The sequence below is a fragment of the Pristiophorus japonicus genome, chromosome 15, assembly GCF_044704955.1.
Source record: "Pristiophorus japonicus isolate sPriJap1 chromosome 15, sPriJap1.hap1, whole genome shotgun sequence".
NCBI lineage: Eukaryota > Metazoa > Chordata > Chondrichthyes > Pristiophoridae > Pristiophorus > Pristiophorus japonicus.
The window spans coordinates 131792886-131808141 of record NC_091991.1 but is presented as its reverse complement, the minus strand read 5'-3'; the positions used below and the strand labels follow the sequence as shown (position 1 = coordinate 131808141).

Below are 15256 nucleotides of genomic sequence, written 5' to 3'. Positions count from 1 at the left end.
TGTCCTAAGGTGCCTTTAATGGTCCTCTAACTCCTAACATAGTTTAAACAAAGTTTTGGCCATTGCTACTGCATTCTTCGCCATTGATGTGTTAACTGCTCTGATGGCTGCTTTTATTTCTCTTAATTGCACACAATATCTGTTTCTATTCTCCAGTGAATTATATTCCATCAAGTATTTTTTCCTAAATTTAATTCGTCCTTGTGCATAACTAGTTGGCCATTTTGGTTCTGTTTTGACATCCTATTCTTCTGGCCAGAAGTCACAATGCAACAATGAGTTGTTTAAAAATCTGTTACCAATTCTTAAACCCAAGGACATCAGGGCAAATTTGGGAGAAGGATTTTCTTTCCCGTTCTAAGTGAAAAGCTGCATGTCCCTTTTGTAATTGAACATCAGAGACAGACTGCACTGAGGCCTTTATATCCCAGACACAAACTTAAACATATGTTGCTGTTCAAATTCATTAAACACTGACATGGTTGGAATCTCCTGAAAACATACCAAGCTCTCTTCTTATTTTTCTACATCACATAAAAGCAATTTAAGGAGTCATTTTAGATTGGGCTAAAATAATTATAGGAACCTATTGACTCAGAAAGCAATTGGAAAGAATTTACACCGGTTGCATAGTTCCAATAATGAAATGCTGCTCGTCTTACTGCAGAATAACTCATACTATTCATTGTAGATCTTTGTGTTCAATTGCTTTCGTAGTGTTTCCAATTGTACAGAAATGTTCCAGCCAGCAGAGTAATTGTCACGATCAAGCTGCCTTTGACTTTTGCCTTTGTCGGTTAATTAGTGAGATTTATAACTTTCCAAAAATCTGATTGAATTGCAACGTGCTGCATAAATTTCATGAGCAGGATGCACTACAGATGTGAAATGATACTAATTTAGGAAAAAAACCTAAAGGCAATGATACAAACCAAAATTGAGGTTAATGCTGTGCTTCTTGTTAAAGCCTTAGACATAGTTTTATGCTAGTGAAGAGTGTGATTCATCAATGTAGAGTCAGTACTGTATTTCTTAGATAGCTTCAGATAAAAGGTACATCCCATTAGAACATAATCCCAACAGACCAAACCATTTCCATTTGCTCCCATGATATAAATTTCAGTGAAACAAAGTATTTCCCTTCACTTTCATTGTGTAGAAGTCCTGATCCAAACATGAAGCTTTTATACCATTTCAAGCACCACAGCCTCCTTGCGTGGCTATAATTCTCTGTGTACTACGTCTAATCGACACACTGTCAAGCTGTGTTGAAAGCGACAAAATGAACTTCGAACGGAGGGGACAAAAACCAGCAAATCCAGATGTAATAGAAACAGAAAATAGGTGCAGGAGCAGGCCATTCGGCCCTTCGAGCCTGCACCACCATTCAATATGATCATGGTTGATCATGCAACTTCAGTACCCCATTCCTGCCTTCTCTCCATACCCCTTGATCCCTTTAGTCGTAAGGGCCACATCTAACTTCCTTTTGAATATATCCAACAAACTGGACTCAACAACTTTCTCTGGTAGAGAATTCCATAGGTTCACAATTCTCTGGGTGAAAAAGTTTCTCCTCATCTCGGTCATAGATGGCTTACCCCTTATCCTTAGACTGTGATCCCTGGTTCTGGACTTCCCCAACAATGAGAACATTCTTCCTGCGTCTAACCTGTCCAATCCCATCAGAATTTTATTTGCTTCTATGAGATCCGTTCTCATTCTTCTAAATTCCAGTGAATATAAGCCTAGTCGATTCATATGTCAGTCCTGCCATCCCGGGAACCAGTCTGATGAACCTTCGTTGCACTCTCTCAATACAAGAATGTCCTCCCTCAGATTAGGAGACCAAAACTGCACAGAATACTCAAGGTGTGGCCTCACCAAGGCCCTGTACAACTGCAGTAAGACCTCCCTGCTCCTATACTCAAATCCTCTCACTATGAAGGCCAACATGCCATTTGCTTTCTTTATTGCCTGCTATACCTGCTTGCCTACTTTCAATGACTGATGTACCATGACACCCAGGTCTTGTTGCACCTCCTCTTTTACTAATCTGTCACCATTCAGATAATCTGCCTTCCTGTTTTTGCCACCAAAGTGGATAAGCTCACATTTATCCACATTATGCTGCATCTGCCATGCATTTTGCCCACTCATCTAACCTGTCCAAGTTACCCTGCAGCCTCTTAGCATCCTCCTCACAGCTCACACTACCACCCAGCTCAGTGTCACCTGCAAACTTGGAGATATTACATTCAATTCCTTCATCCAAATCATTAATATATATTGTAAATAGCTGGGGTCCCAGCACTGAACCTTGCGGTACCCCACTAGTCACTGCCTGCCATTCTGAAAAGGACCCATTTATTCGCACTCTTTGCTTCCTGTCTACCAACCAGTTCTCTATCCACATCAATACATTACCCTCAATACCATGTGCCTTAATTGTGCACACTAATCTCCTGTGTGGGACCTTGTCAAAAGCCTTTTGAAAGCTGTTTGAGTTGTTTAAGCCTTGTGACTTACTCCATTTTACAACACTTGCCTGGCGAAATAACTGGAGCAGAATTCATCAACTTCAATTGGTTTCCTTGGCCCACAAATACCACAAAATGCTAATTAATTTTTTTTTTCATTGGGAACCTTCCACAGCTGTTGTAAATAGAATCCATACTGACCAACAGTATGAAAGGAACAGTCTGCCCTCAGGAGATTTATTACACTTGATTGGCACCCCATCCTCCACTACTGTAAACATTTCACCCCCTCCACCACTGGCACACCAAGGCTGCAGTGTGTAACATCTACAAGATGCACTGCAGCAACTCGCCAAGGCTTCTTCGACAGCATGCCCCAAACTCGCGACCTCTACCACCTAGATCATCATCATCATAGGCAGTCCCTCGGAGTCCATAGACGGACAAGGGCAGCAGGTGCATGGCAACACGCAAATTCCCCTCCAAGTCACACACCATCCTGACTTGGAAATATATTGCCGTTTCTTCATTGTCACTGGGTCAAAATTCTGGAACTCCCTCCCTAACAGCACTGTGGGAGTACCTTCACCTCACGGACAGCAGCAGTTCAAGAAGCTGGCTCACTTTCAAGGGCAACTATAGATGGGCAGTAAATGCTGGCCATGCCAGCAATGCCCACATCCCGTGTATGAATAAAAAAGGAGATTTATACTCACCGAGAACTTATGGGAGAAAGAGGAGCAGCAGCCTCAGCAACTGGGACGATCGGTAGGTTGGCCCAATAGAACAGAGCAAGTGCGGGGACTGGTTGTCGAAGGCCATACCCAGCCCACAAGGTCTAAAGGCTATGAGTAACTCTCCTGGATATGTCTGAGAAGCACTACATCGAGAGGTCACACCTCACCAGACAAACTGTTGCTGACTTGTGCAACCTATTGCAGCAGGTCCTGCTGCCTACTGAACCAGGTGGCTATGCTTTGCTCGTGGCTGTCAAATTCACCACCGCCCTTAACTCTTTGGCCTCAGGCTCTTTCCAAGCTGCTACAGTGGACATCTCCCAGTCTGCACAGCCGCATCAAGCGGGTCAACAATGCCCTCTTTGCCAGAGCAAACCAATTCATTACCTACCCCATGGGTGGCCGGGGTGGGGGGGTTGGGGATGGATGTTGGCAGTAGCTGTTGAGATGGGGCAATAGTTAGGATGGCTCTGAGAGGCTGGACAATTGAAAATGGCATGCATACAGTGCAGCTTGATAGTTGAATGTGCATGTTTGCTAGTGCTGTTGGGGAAGGGGTTAAAGTAATATGGCAGAGGGATGGGAACTTATGCAAGGAGACAGAGGGAAGTAAAATGGAGGCTTGGACTTCACATGTCAAAACCAGCCGCCACAGACCGACCTGAACGAAACCGAGTGATTGCACAAAGGGCAGCAGACTCAGTGGTTGGGGCACTTTCCACAGGGCACAGAATCCTAAACTTGGTTCAGCACCAACATTTTTAAACCACTTCCTGGGCTAGGGCTGAATAATAGACAGTTTTCCTAGAAATGATAGCACAGGAGGAGGCCATTCGGCCCCCAGTGCCTGTGCCAGTGCTGGGGCTCTCTCTCCTGTAATCTCATTCCTCCTCCCCCCTCTCCTTTAACCCCATTCCCCCTCCCCCTCTCCTGTAATCCCATTCCCTCTCCCCCCTCTCCTTTAACCCCATTTCCCCCTTCCCCTCTCCTGTAACCCCATTCCCCTCTCTTCCCCCCCCCCCCCCAATCCTTTTATATTCTTTTTCAAATATCTATCTCATTCCCTTTTAACTTAAGTTCCAGCCTCAGCCTCAGCCTCAGTCGCCACTTGTGGTGAAACATCCGATGGTATAATAGCCCAAAGTTCAAAAATCCTTCCTTCTGCAATGAAGAGTTAGCCTAGATGGTGTGTTGGATTCACTGAAGTCAGGCTTCAACCCACAACTTTCCAAGTCAGAGGCAAGAATATTAACCCTGAGCCAAGGCTGACATTTGGAGCAGGGAAAGTTATATAGAGGGTCATTTTCACTTAAAGCGCCCGACGAGAAACTGACGGAATGGGGTCAGCCACCAATGGGCACCTGACCCATTCCCACCAATTACCCGTTGGGCGGCTTTGGCTAAAGTTACTCCCGTTGTATCAGTGAAAGTGAAATATATTCCAGAAATGGAAGGGAGCTGGAACTTGAGCAAGATCATTCTAGTGTAGAAAGTGTTTTGTACAATGACCATTTGCAGCAACAGTGTAAACACCACAAATAGTATCTACTGCTTTCAAAAGTATTTTGTTCACACTATATTTAAAAATAAGTGGCACAATCCTCCGATGTTGTATTGCATATGGTGCAATAATCTGTGAAGACGAGATTATGGAACTTCTCCATTAATTCCTTGAATTGTTATGCATTGCCTGTCATGGTTGACTGCATGGAAAGAGATATGGATTGCATGTATCTCTTCAGAACTTTTGATGTGTTTAATAAAAGAGATGAATGGCCCTTTTTCTTGCTTTCATTAAAATTTCATTTACAGCAGAATTCCAGTAGACAGCATTAAAATGCTGAACTGTTGCAACAGCTGAATGTAATGATACATGAAATCAGAACTTTTCTGTTTTATCTGGTCTGTGCGAGTGGGTCCTGAGTTTTAACAAGAGTTTGTTTATAGCTGTCTTCCTGGTTGCTGCTACTATTCTTGGATCATCTCATAATCTCTTATTTTTCTCCCCCCTTTCTTTTCTGTCCTCTCCTCAGGTTCATAAGGAAGCAGGGTTTAGACAGGATTTTCTTTGAATGTGACACACACATGTGGCGCCTTGGAGACAGGAAAATCCCAGAAGGCATCACTGTAGATGGTGGATCTGACTGGTTCCTCCTCAACAGAAAATTTGTGGAATATGTGAACTATTCAGAAGATGAACTGGTGACGCACATGAAGCGGTTTTATGCCTACACCTTGCTGCCAGCTGAGGTATAATAACAGAAACAGAACTGCTAGATTCCTTTTGTGTTTTATTAAAAAAAAATGAATTGTGTTTCTCCACGACTGTTGACTTCAGTTATTAATATGGCTGGCCACTTAAGCAGTAAAATATTTTGATTTTAAAAATGAGGTTTACAATTTACTACAACTCTTTTAAATAATACAATTCAACCATGTGCCCCCAACCACCAGAACCCGCAGATTAACACAAGACCTTAAAGGGAACCTTAACAAATCAAATTAGAATTCTGTTCCCTGTTGTGACGATGCACTCCAGCCCCTCCGGTTCCCACCGGTTGCGGATTTAGCCCCGAGTGTACCCGTAGACACCGCGTACTTCATCTCCAAGGACACCCGAGCGCAAATGTAGCCACGGAAGAGAGGCAGGCAGTCGGGCTGAATGACACCCCACCCCCCTGCCCCCGACCGCCCGCTGCCTGGACCTGTTGATGGCACTTTGGCCGAGCCCAGGAGCTGTCCTACGAGGAGGCACTCCGAACTGCCCGCTCCCCTCCCCCCTGCACCGGGTGCCCAAAGATCAGGAGCGTGGGACTGAAGTGCAGACAGAAATCGAGGAGCAGTCCCTTTACAAACTTACTACATTTTGAAACCCCAACCACACTAACAATCTGACAGGCATTATGCGTGGTCAGAAAAAAGTCACAGGAAGTGTCTGCTCTGGTAGAATAAGACCCTGTGCTGTTCAGCTTGCAGCTGCCTTTTGACCACATGATTTGCGACTATCAGGATTACTTTATATAGGAGAGCCAGAACCTGCTTTTTTTTTAACGAGAAACCTATATTTTTAATTTTCTGTTCATTTTAGGTTCACTGGTAAATAGTTTCAATTCTATGTGCTATGGGAATCTCCACATTTTTAAAATAGCTTGCATGTCTTGAATGTGAATTTTGATAAAGAGATGATAATCTTTCTTTTAAAAAATATAATACCAAGTTAGTTAAATCACTGAATTATGTAAATCTTCTGAATTGTAACCATGTCCCAAAATCTATCTGATTGCATTCCAGCTTTCCTGAAGGTTATTCCCCACTGTTTAGGATCTCTGGGTAGCACATTCCAATGATAAGAAATGTATTTATACTCCTTTTTCATATGTAGCTCTTAACACAGCAATAATGTTCCTGAAATGTAGCATTAGATACTCTGCTTATGTGTGATATCAGCAGAGTTTGCCTGGATAATGTCTCCAGTGAGCAAATGACAGGGTGTTAGTGTAATAGGACTTTACAGATGATCGGGTGATATTGAAGCTGTTCTAGTTTCACATTGAGTAAGAGTCCCAGATGGACCAGAAGCAGTCATTTCTATATACTATGAAATCTCTGTGGTTTTCCCATCATCATTTGATTTCATATATTATTGCAACTAACATGAGAAAATTAGAGGAAGTGCGGAGTTAACTTGTGAAATCTATTACTGCACGTCACAGTCATAATTATCCCCATGTAAATAGCCAGTGTAGTGAAATGTCTGCCTTTAATTTAGGCCACAAGTGTATAATTAAACATGTGTCACTTCTAATTTCTATTTTTGCTGTTGGTCCAATATAGAAAATGTAAATTCTATGTTCTACCAGATGTTTATATCCTGTTTTAAAAGTCCGTATTGTCCTAATCATTAGTGAGTTGCGCAACTCTGACTTACTCAGTAATACCTAGATAAATTGTATCTTTACTCTTCCCATGTTAACCCATAGTTATTTATTTTTATCCCAATGTAACTCTCACATTCACAACTTCCTTTAACAATGTACTATGTCCCAGGACTATGTGGTGACCCCATCTGTAGATGTCTTCATGAATGATGTCCACATCACTGCTGCAATCAGTGCGGACATTCCCCTCCCTGACATAGTTTCCCTCCCACCCAGCTAAGAGTTGGGGAACTTGCACCCAGGAATTTCTAATTCTAATTTTAAAAACTATAAACATTTATGGGCTTTCACTGTGCCACCACACACTGCTGTCACATGCCGTGATTCCTGTAAGAAAATTCCTGATCTTAGCTTCCCAGAACCGGTGGACAAAGGCCAGGCCCAGGAGTAAGTGGTGGATGGCCAATCAAAGGACAGAACAGAGGTCAGGCCCAGGGGAAGTGGTGGACAGAGGCCAATCACAGGACAGAACAGAGCCCAGGCCCAGGGTAAATGGAAGACAGAGACCTGGCAAAGGTTTGACATTTTGGACAGAGACCAGTCATGGGGAGAAAGAACTGTTCAGAGGCTGGATGTAAGGATGAAGTGCTAGACAGTGGCCCAGGCAGGGTGGTTGTACCAGACAGAGGTATAATATGGTGGGAAGTGTTACATAGATGCCAAGTAGGGGGAAAGTGCTTGGCAAAGGCAGAGACCACCCCACAACAGAGGAGGCAAAGTTTGGAGGATGAGTTACCTCGGACTAATTCACATATTAGTGACTGGTTGCAAAATGGCATTGACAGAGACCCGAGAGCCAGGGAAGAAGCTGTATTATAGTAAGCCCACCCTGAAGTGTACTCATTCTGTTTAGTGGCCAAGATAAGTAATCAAACTTGAATTGGGATGAATTTGCTTTGAATGCCTCTTTGCTTGACTTCCTTTCCTGTTTGAACAGCAGCTGTTTTGGGAGAAGGAGTAAAGCAGAGGAGAATATAGATTTATTTTTTTCTCCTTTTGCTACGTCATTTGTTATTTCCAGGGACCTGTTTATCTGAAGTGATAGTGTAATTGTGACAGTCAGAATGGTTTCTGCAAAATGTTTTAGTTTCCATCATCTGCCACAGTCATTCATGTAGAAGCAAAGCATGAGATGAGCTGTGAGGATTATCTGAATAACCTTTTTGTAGGATTTTAGGATTTGCTTTCAAATAAACCAACACTCAATCTCAATGAATAGCAACAAAAGGAAAATGCTGGAGGCGCGCAGCTGGTCAGGCAGCATTTTTCCAAAGCAGATATGTTAACGTAGATGCATTTAAGGGGAAGCTAGATAAACACATGAAGGAGAAAGGAATAGAAGGATATGTTGATGGGGTTAGATGAAGAAGGGTGGGAGGAGGCTCATGTTGAGCTCCCGGATAGCCTGTTTCTGTGCGGTAAATAATATGCAATTCTATCTCTTGGGCTCTTGCCGAAAAATGAGCTTGTCTGTTATCTCCGTAGATGCTGACTGACTTGTGTGTTTCAGTGCTGCTTCTACAACATTTGCAATTATCTGGTTGGTTTTGAAATGGTCAGCTTTTAGTCAGTCCTTGAATTGTTTTTTTTTGCATGTTTGATTAAGTGAAGGAAAGAAAAGGTTTTCCAGTGAATACAGACAGGAAAAATATATGAACCTCACACACATTAAACTGAGGCCTCATCTGCCCTCTCAGATGGACATAAAAGATCCCATGGCACTATTTCAAAAAAGTGTGGGGGAGCTCTCCGCGGTGTCCTGGCCAATATTTATCCCTCGCCCAACATTACTAAAACGGATTGTCTGATTAGCTCATTGCTGTTGTGCTTTCTTGCTGTGCACAAATTGGCTGCCGCATTTTCTACTTAACAACAGAGACTACGCTTCAAAAACAGTACGGCATTGGCTGTAGAGTGCTTTGGGGCATCCTGAGGTCATGATAGATGCTCTATAAAGTCCGCCCGTCCTTATTACAACACAACACTATAGGCCCCTGGGGATTTACGACTGATCTTACAGGTACAAGGGCAAAGCCCCAGCGAGGGAGGGAAAGATAGAGAGTCTGTCTTCAGTTAACTATATAATCCAATCACCAAAACCAGCATCCATGTTCTTATTTTGAAGTTAGGATTTCAGAATTTCAAGTTGACAAACTTTTTGCACAATGAACATCAACTTGTTTAGCAGTTAATATGGCTTAAGTCCCCAGTAACTGCTTTTAAAACATATCAGCTGATAGTGTGCACCTTCTCAATGCTAAATACCTGGGCTTATCTTTTCCTATGTATTTTGCACAGTAAAAATGTATTGACAGATTTTCTGCCATCAGTCCTACTCCGTTTGGCCTTTTTATTCATTATGTTGTTTTGGACTTCTGGATCATTAATAAGGGGCACAGGGCCACAGGTAATTGGGTACATTTTAGTTTCTCAAGTGAAAACATATGGCTGTTTGGATTCAATCAAACTGTTCAAGTGTAAAATCCACATTCACTGGTCTTTCATTTAATTTTAAGGCCGGGGCGTGTCATTATTGTTGGTCATATACCATGTAATTTGAGCATGGGATTATAGTTGCTTGAATAGGCCAGGCCAATACTTTTAGACTGGCAGCTAATGTGGTTTGACTCAATAGCAGTAATGTTTTATGTAGTTCTGCTCCATGATCCATTAAACTCAACAAGAATGGGACTGATCAGAAGCTGGATTGGCTGCACTGAAGTCACTTCAGTGCGATGTACAGTCATGTTGTCATCACACTGGCAAGAATCAAAACTAATTAAACTCAACTAATGTTGCTATCTTAATTTAAGTAAAGAGAGCTATTGGAAAATGATGTATAGACTTTGGGAAATGTTAAATGCTGGGACAGATCACTTGTATTAGCAGATGCCTTCTTTACTTATTTATTAATTTATCTTAAAACTACCAAATAAATAAATTAGAAGGTTTGCAATACAATTTCTGTCAGTTTTAATATTTTATTGTCCCATCTGGCCATGATCAGAATGCATCATGACCTAAAGGTAGTGTTGTGTGAGATGTTTGTCATGCAGCTGGAATGTTTCCAAATTACTAACGTCTCATTGCCTTTCTAATCCAGTCCTTCTTCCACACGGTCCTGGAGAATAGTCAGCTCTGTGAAACAATGGTGGACAACAACTTGCGCATTACCAACTGGAATCGGAAACTGGGCTGTAAGTGCCAGTACAAACATATCGTGGACTGGTGTGGCTGCTCCCCCAATGACTTCAAACCCCAGGATTTCCATCGCTTTCAGGTAGGCTCCTGCTTCATATCAAACCTGACTACAACTGGTACGACTGTTACCACTGCTACTACTATTGCTACTGATATTATTACAGCAACAACTTGCATTCAAAAAGTAGGGCTGAGGTTGTGCAGCCATTCCAGCAAACTCCCATCATAAGTCCATTAGAAAGGCTCACTGTCATAGAGAATGTCAGTCCTGACTTCGGTTAGGATTATTTTAGTTCTGTGGGAGGTCAGGAGCCAACTTGGAGGGACTCAAACAGGGAGCTTTGGAAGCATTTTGAGGCGACACTGCATTCAAAGTACTTGAGGATAGGAAGATTGGAGATGGCGGGATGGTTAGCGTGAACAGAGCGGTTGAGGGTGGATTGTTGGAGAGGGAGAGATGACAGCATTATTAAAGGAGAGGGGACAGCGCTTGATGTTAGCTGGCATGGGGTCTGAGAAGGGAAGTTGGGTGGTCCAGACTTTACTGGGAATGGGATTTGGGGAACAAAGAGTAAATCTCATGGGTGAGATGAGCTTGGAAAGACCAGAGGAACTGATGGGAGAAACCAGTGAGAAATGGGGTTTCAGGACTAGAATGGGAGGGGAGCTGGGGGACAAGGAGAAATGGAGCAAGCAGTGCAACAACTGAATAATGGTTTCGATCTTGGTGATTAGTCCATCAGCTCCTCCCACTTGTTAATGGAGATGGTGGCAGTGCAAAAGAGATATCGCGTTTGAGGCTGTTATTAGTAGCGAAAAGGTTATCTTTACCCTCTAGGATAATCCTAGCAGAGTAATGGGCAGATTTAGCTGAGGTAGGGTTTGGTGTGGTCAAACCAGATTTGTCAGTGGATGAATAAGTCAGTTGTACGCCGAGTATGCTCTAGTTTGAGATAGCGAAGCCAGGTGCCGTGCTTGGGAAAGGACCAGGATGGGAGTCAGTAAAGGCTTTGCTAGGAATTAAGGCATTCGAAGTAGAGGTGAGGGAGTGGTTGAGTAAATTGGCCGCTGAAGAGTGATCATGGCACAAGGCTAGGCAGTTGGGATTTCCAAAGTGTATTTGCAAGTGATTGGCGAGTAATTTTTATTCAAGACACTGATACGAGGGCAGGGCATTGCTCTATCACTGGAGCTGGTCACAAGACCAGGAACTGTGGACAGCACGCAAGCAGACTTTTCATGCCTGATTTTAACCAGGAAAGCAGCGGTTGGCTGGTTGGCGGGAGGCTGCCAGCCAGCAACAAAAGAATGGTTGTTGGCAACAAGGTAAGTTGAGGAGAAGTGGGCTTCAGGACCGTCCCACATGAGGGAAGGGGGAGACGCCCGGGTGTGTGAGACCTAAACTTTCCTTGTGGGGCCCAGAGGGAGAAATTGAAGCCTCCCACCCTGAATACATTGTGTGTCATTGGTTCCAACAGTGCTTCCTTCCAATAGTGTTCAACACAGAGGAGGACTGTTTTGTCAGTTGAGTGGGTATTGGTAGGTAATCAGGATGATTGTTCTTGGCCCTGTTTGACCTAAAGCCATGGGATGCACAGTCAATGTTGAGGAGAGCAGGTACACCTGACTATATATGACTGTATCTCCACCACTGCTGGGTCTATACTGTTAGTGACACATGCCCAGGGATGGTGATGGAGGATTCTGGGATATTGGATGATTCTTGTACTGACTATGTCTCACCTCTTCCACATCTCTCCAGTTCTGCATTTCTCCCCCCAACTTTTATTGATTCTCTCTCTGTTCTCTAGTGCTCTTAATTTTTTTCTTTACTTCTATAGTGTGATGCTGATGTGTTTATAGGTTGTCCCCACTCACAGCATCTGCTTCCAAGTCAAAGGCCTCAATATTAACACCCCCCTACCACACCAACAGGTGGGAGAGGGTAGGGGGTGGTTAAAGACTTTAAAACGGGGACCACATCCCCAACACGACACCCTCTTTACATTGGGCCGTCAGAGTGGCAGGATATTTAATTAACACATTTAAGTCAGGCTCCCACGGTGCAATTGAGAATCCGATTTAACATTTACTGCTGCGCAGGTTTCCCAGAGGTTGGGAAACTCAGCAGTGAAAGGGAGGCGGTGGCTGCCGGCTCCATAAGGTAAGTATCTTCCTCAGCACTCTCTTTGTGGGCCAGAAGGAACAGGAGTGCTCCCCTGGCCCTCAGGGGGAGCCTTCGGCCTCCCCCCTGGCTATCGCGGCCTCTCTCTTCCCCCTCCTGATCGCCAACCTCCCAATCCCATCCTCGTTTACCGACCTTCCTCATCCCACTCCTGTTTTTTTCGGATTAAGGGAAAGCTAGCCCACTTTTTTAAAAAATGTTTAAAAAGCAAAGTAGTGGAAGTGGCAAGTTGTTGTACTGCCATCTGCCCCCAGTTAGCTTATTCTGTGCACACCAGTAGTAACGGGTGACCATCAGTGTGAGCACAGAGAACCCAACTTCATCCAATGAGAACTCATCACCAGGCTGTTGTGTTTCCTGACATAACTCTTTACTTGTAACTAATGTAGAGCAAATGTTCCCATTTTCCACTTTGCTTTCTCGCACAATTTAGCTTTTGTACCCTTCAGGGACATGGCCAAAATCATCTTGTCATCACAGATGGTTATTGACCGTGAGCGAAAATAATGAGCTCTTTTTATCCGCACAGCAAACTGCGAGACCAACCTTCTTTGCTCGGAAGTTTGAGGCTGCGGTTAACCAGGAGATCATTGGTCAGCTGGACTTCTACCTCTTTGGGAACTACCCAGCTGGCACGACAGCCCTGAAAGCGTACTGGGAAAATGCATACGATGAGCCAGATGGCATCCACAGCATCAGTGACGTCTACCTGACCATGCACCATTCGTTCTGTCGCCTGGGCCTGAAGAGAGCAGAGTCTTCCTGGCATTCGAATGAAGAGAATAAGTGCAGGTGAGCGAGAGCTACAGCTTACTGCTGTGTAACTTGACAACTCTGGCAGTGCTACAAACATACAGCTATCATAATGCAGTGGGAGAAATTATTTTATTTGAGTAATGAGAGTATGAAGCTTTTTCACAGTGTTTTCCCCTCAGAAATACAATTTTTTTTCCCTACCATGTTGCGTAATAAGTTAAGGCATTTATATTGCGCCTTACATAACCTCAGGATGATCCAAAGCACTTCACAGCCAGTGAATTACTTTTGTAGTGTGGGGAATTACAGCCATCTATTTGCGTACAGCAAGATCCCACAAACAGCAATCAGGTCACTGACCACATAATCTGTTTCGCTGATGCCGGTGAAGGGATAAATGTTGGCCAAGACGTCAGAGCTCCCCTGCTCTTCTTCGAATAGCACCATGGGATCATTTTTATCCACCCGAGAGGTCAGGTGGGACTTCAGTATAACGTCTCATCTGAAAGATAACACCTCCAACAGTGCAGCACTCCCTCAGTACTGCACTGAATTGTTGGCTGAAACGATGTGCACATGTTCTGCAGTGAGGCTTGAAACCACAACCTCTGACTCAGAGGCAAGAGTGCAACCACTGAGTCAAAGCTGACAGCCTAACTGCTGCTTCAACTGGCTTGCTTGCTATGTCTGTTTGCTTTTTGTGCGGTGGGTGGGGCTGATTTTAACCCTCATCATCATAGGCAGTCCCTCGAAGCGAGGATGACTTGCTTCCATGCCAAAAAGGGATGAGTTCACAGGTGTTTCAATGAAGGACCTAATATTCCAGGTCCCGAACTACATCTTTGAGGGTGGAAGATGCCTGTGTGTGGATTTTTTTAACGTGTGGTGGCCATTGCACACCAGCTACCACACAGGCTTGACAGAGCTAGGTCCTGGTCCAGTGGTAAGGATTACCCAAGACGACTGGAGACCAGCTCTGCTGCACGGACCTAGTGCGCACACATATAGCAGTGTGGGCTGGCCCGTGCTGCCCCTGGGCCCCAGACTCGTGCCTCTCCTGGGCCCCAGTCACTTCCTTCTCCAAACTCTTGCCGCTCCTTGGCCCCTCCTGCTGTGCCTGCCTGCACTGCAATCAGCGACCTGACTTCGCCCTCCTGCAGTGGTATGCCGCCGCACGCTGTTCCCTCTGATTGCCACGGCCTGCTGATGGTCTTGCAGGCCGGGATCGCGCCACCACACGCTGCTCCCTCTCACTCAGCAGAAACCTGGTGGCTGGGCAGTTAAGATCGCCCTGGCTCTTGCCTGTCCGAAAGCCGTCATGATCGCAATGCCTGCAATTTTAACCTGCTCACCTGAGCAGGCAGCAAGCACAGGCACCCGGAGCCAACAGGGTCCTTCTTTACATGTGTACATCATTGAGACCCGACTGTAATTTTAACTCTGGCCTGAGAGGGGAATTCACTTGGAGTTAAAATCAGGACTGTATTTCACGCGCTTGATATGTATGAACAGTAACAGTAAGCATTGACACAGTGATTATTACTTTGTTATGGTTATATATAATCACACCATGTGATTTTTTTGTCTCTTTCCCCCCCCCCCCCACCTACCCACTTCTTCTACCTTGCTCCCGCCACCCTGGCATTTCTGAGGTACAGCAGGCTGGATTTACACAGCTTGCATGCTTCTGCCTATTTAGATTGACTGTTTGAAAGCAGGTGGAAGTCCCAATATGCATGAGTTCCAACAGCACTCTCAAAATTCTGGGTCTCGGAGTTTAAAGAATATAATTTTTCAAGCAGTTTTGATTGGAGACCTACAAAGGATATTAGTTGGTCGATGATTAAAACAGAGTAAGCTTCATTATAGTTGAGAGCAACATGTGAGTAAATCTTCCCCTGTTCACTAATGTTAAAAAAAGATGTCAGCTTATGTATAAAGCAGGTCTCACCCCTTAAT

General features: G+C 44.3%; 1 protein-coding gene across 1 annotated transcript in view; it reads left to right on the top strand.

Annotated features, from left to right (window-relative positions):
• xylt1 (xylosyltransferase I) overlaps positions 1-15256 on the top strand; it is a 234389-nt gene that overhangs the window by 179574 nt on the left and 39559 nt on the right. Inside the window, exons 6-8 of the mRNA XM_070856725.1 lie at positions 5251-5467; positions 10259-10435; positions 13071-13333. Coding sequence (XP_070712826.1) covers positions 5251-5467; positions 10259-10435; positions 13071-13333 — 657 coding nt within the window. The remainder of the gene's footprint in view (positions 1-5250; positions 5468-10258; positions 10436-13070; positions 13334-15256) is intronic.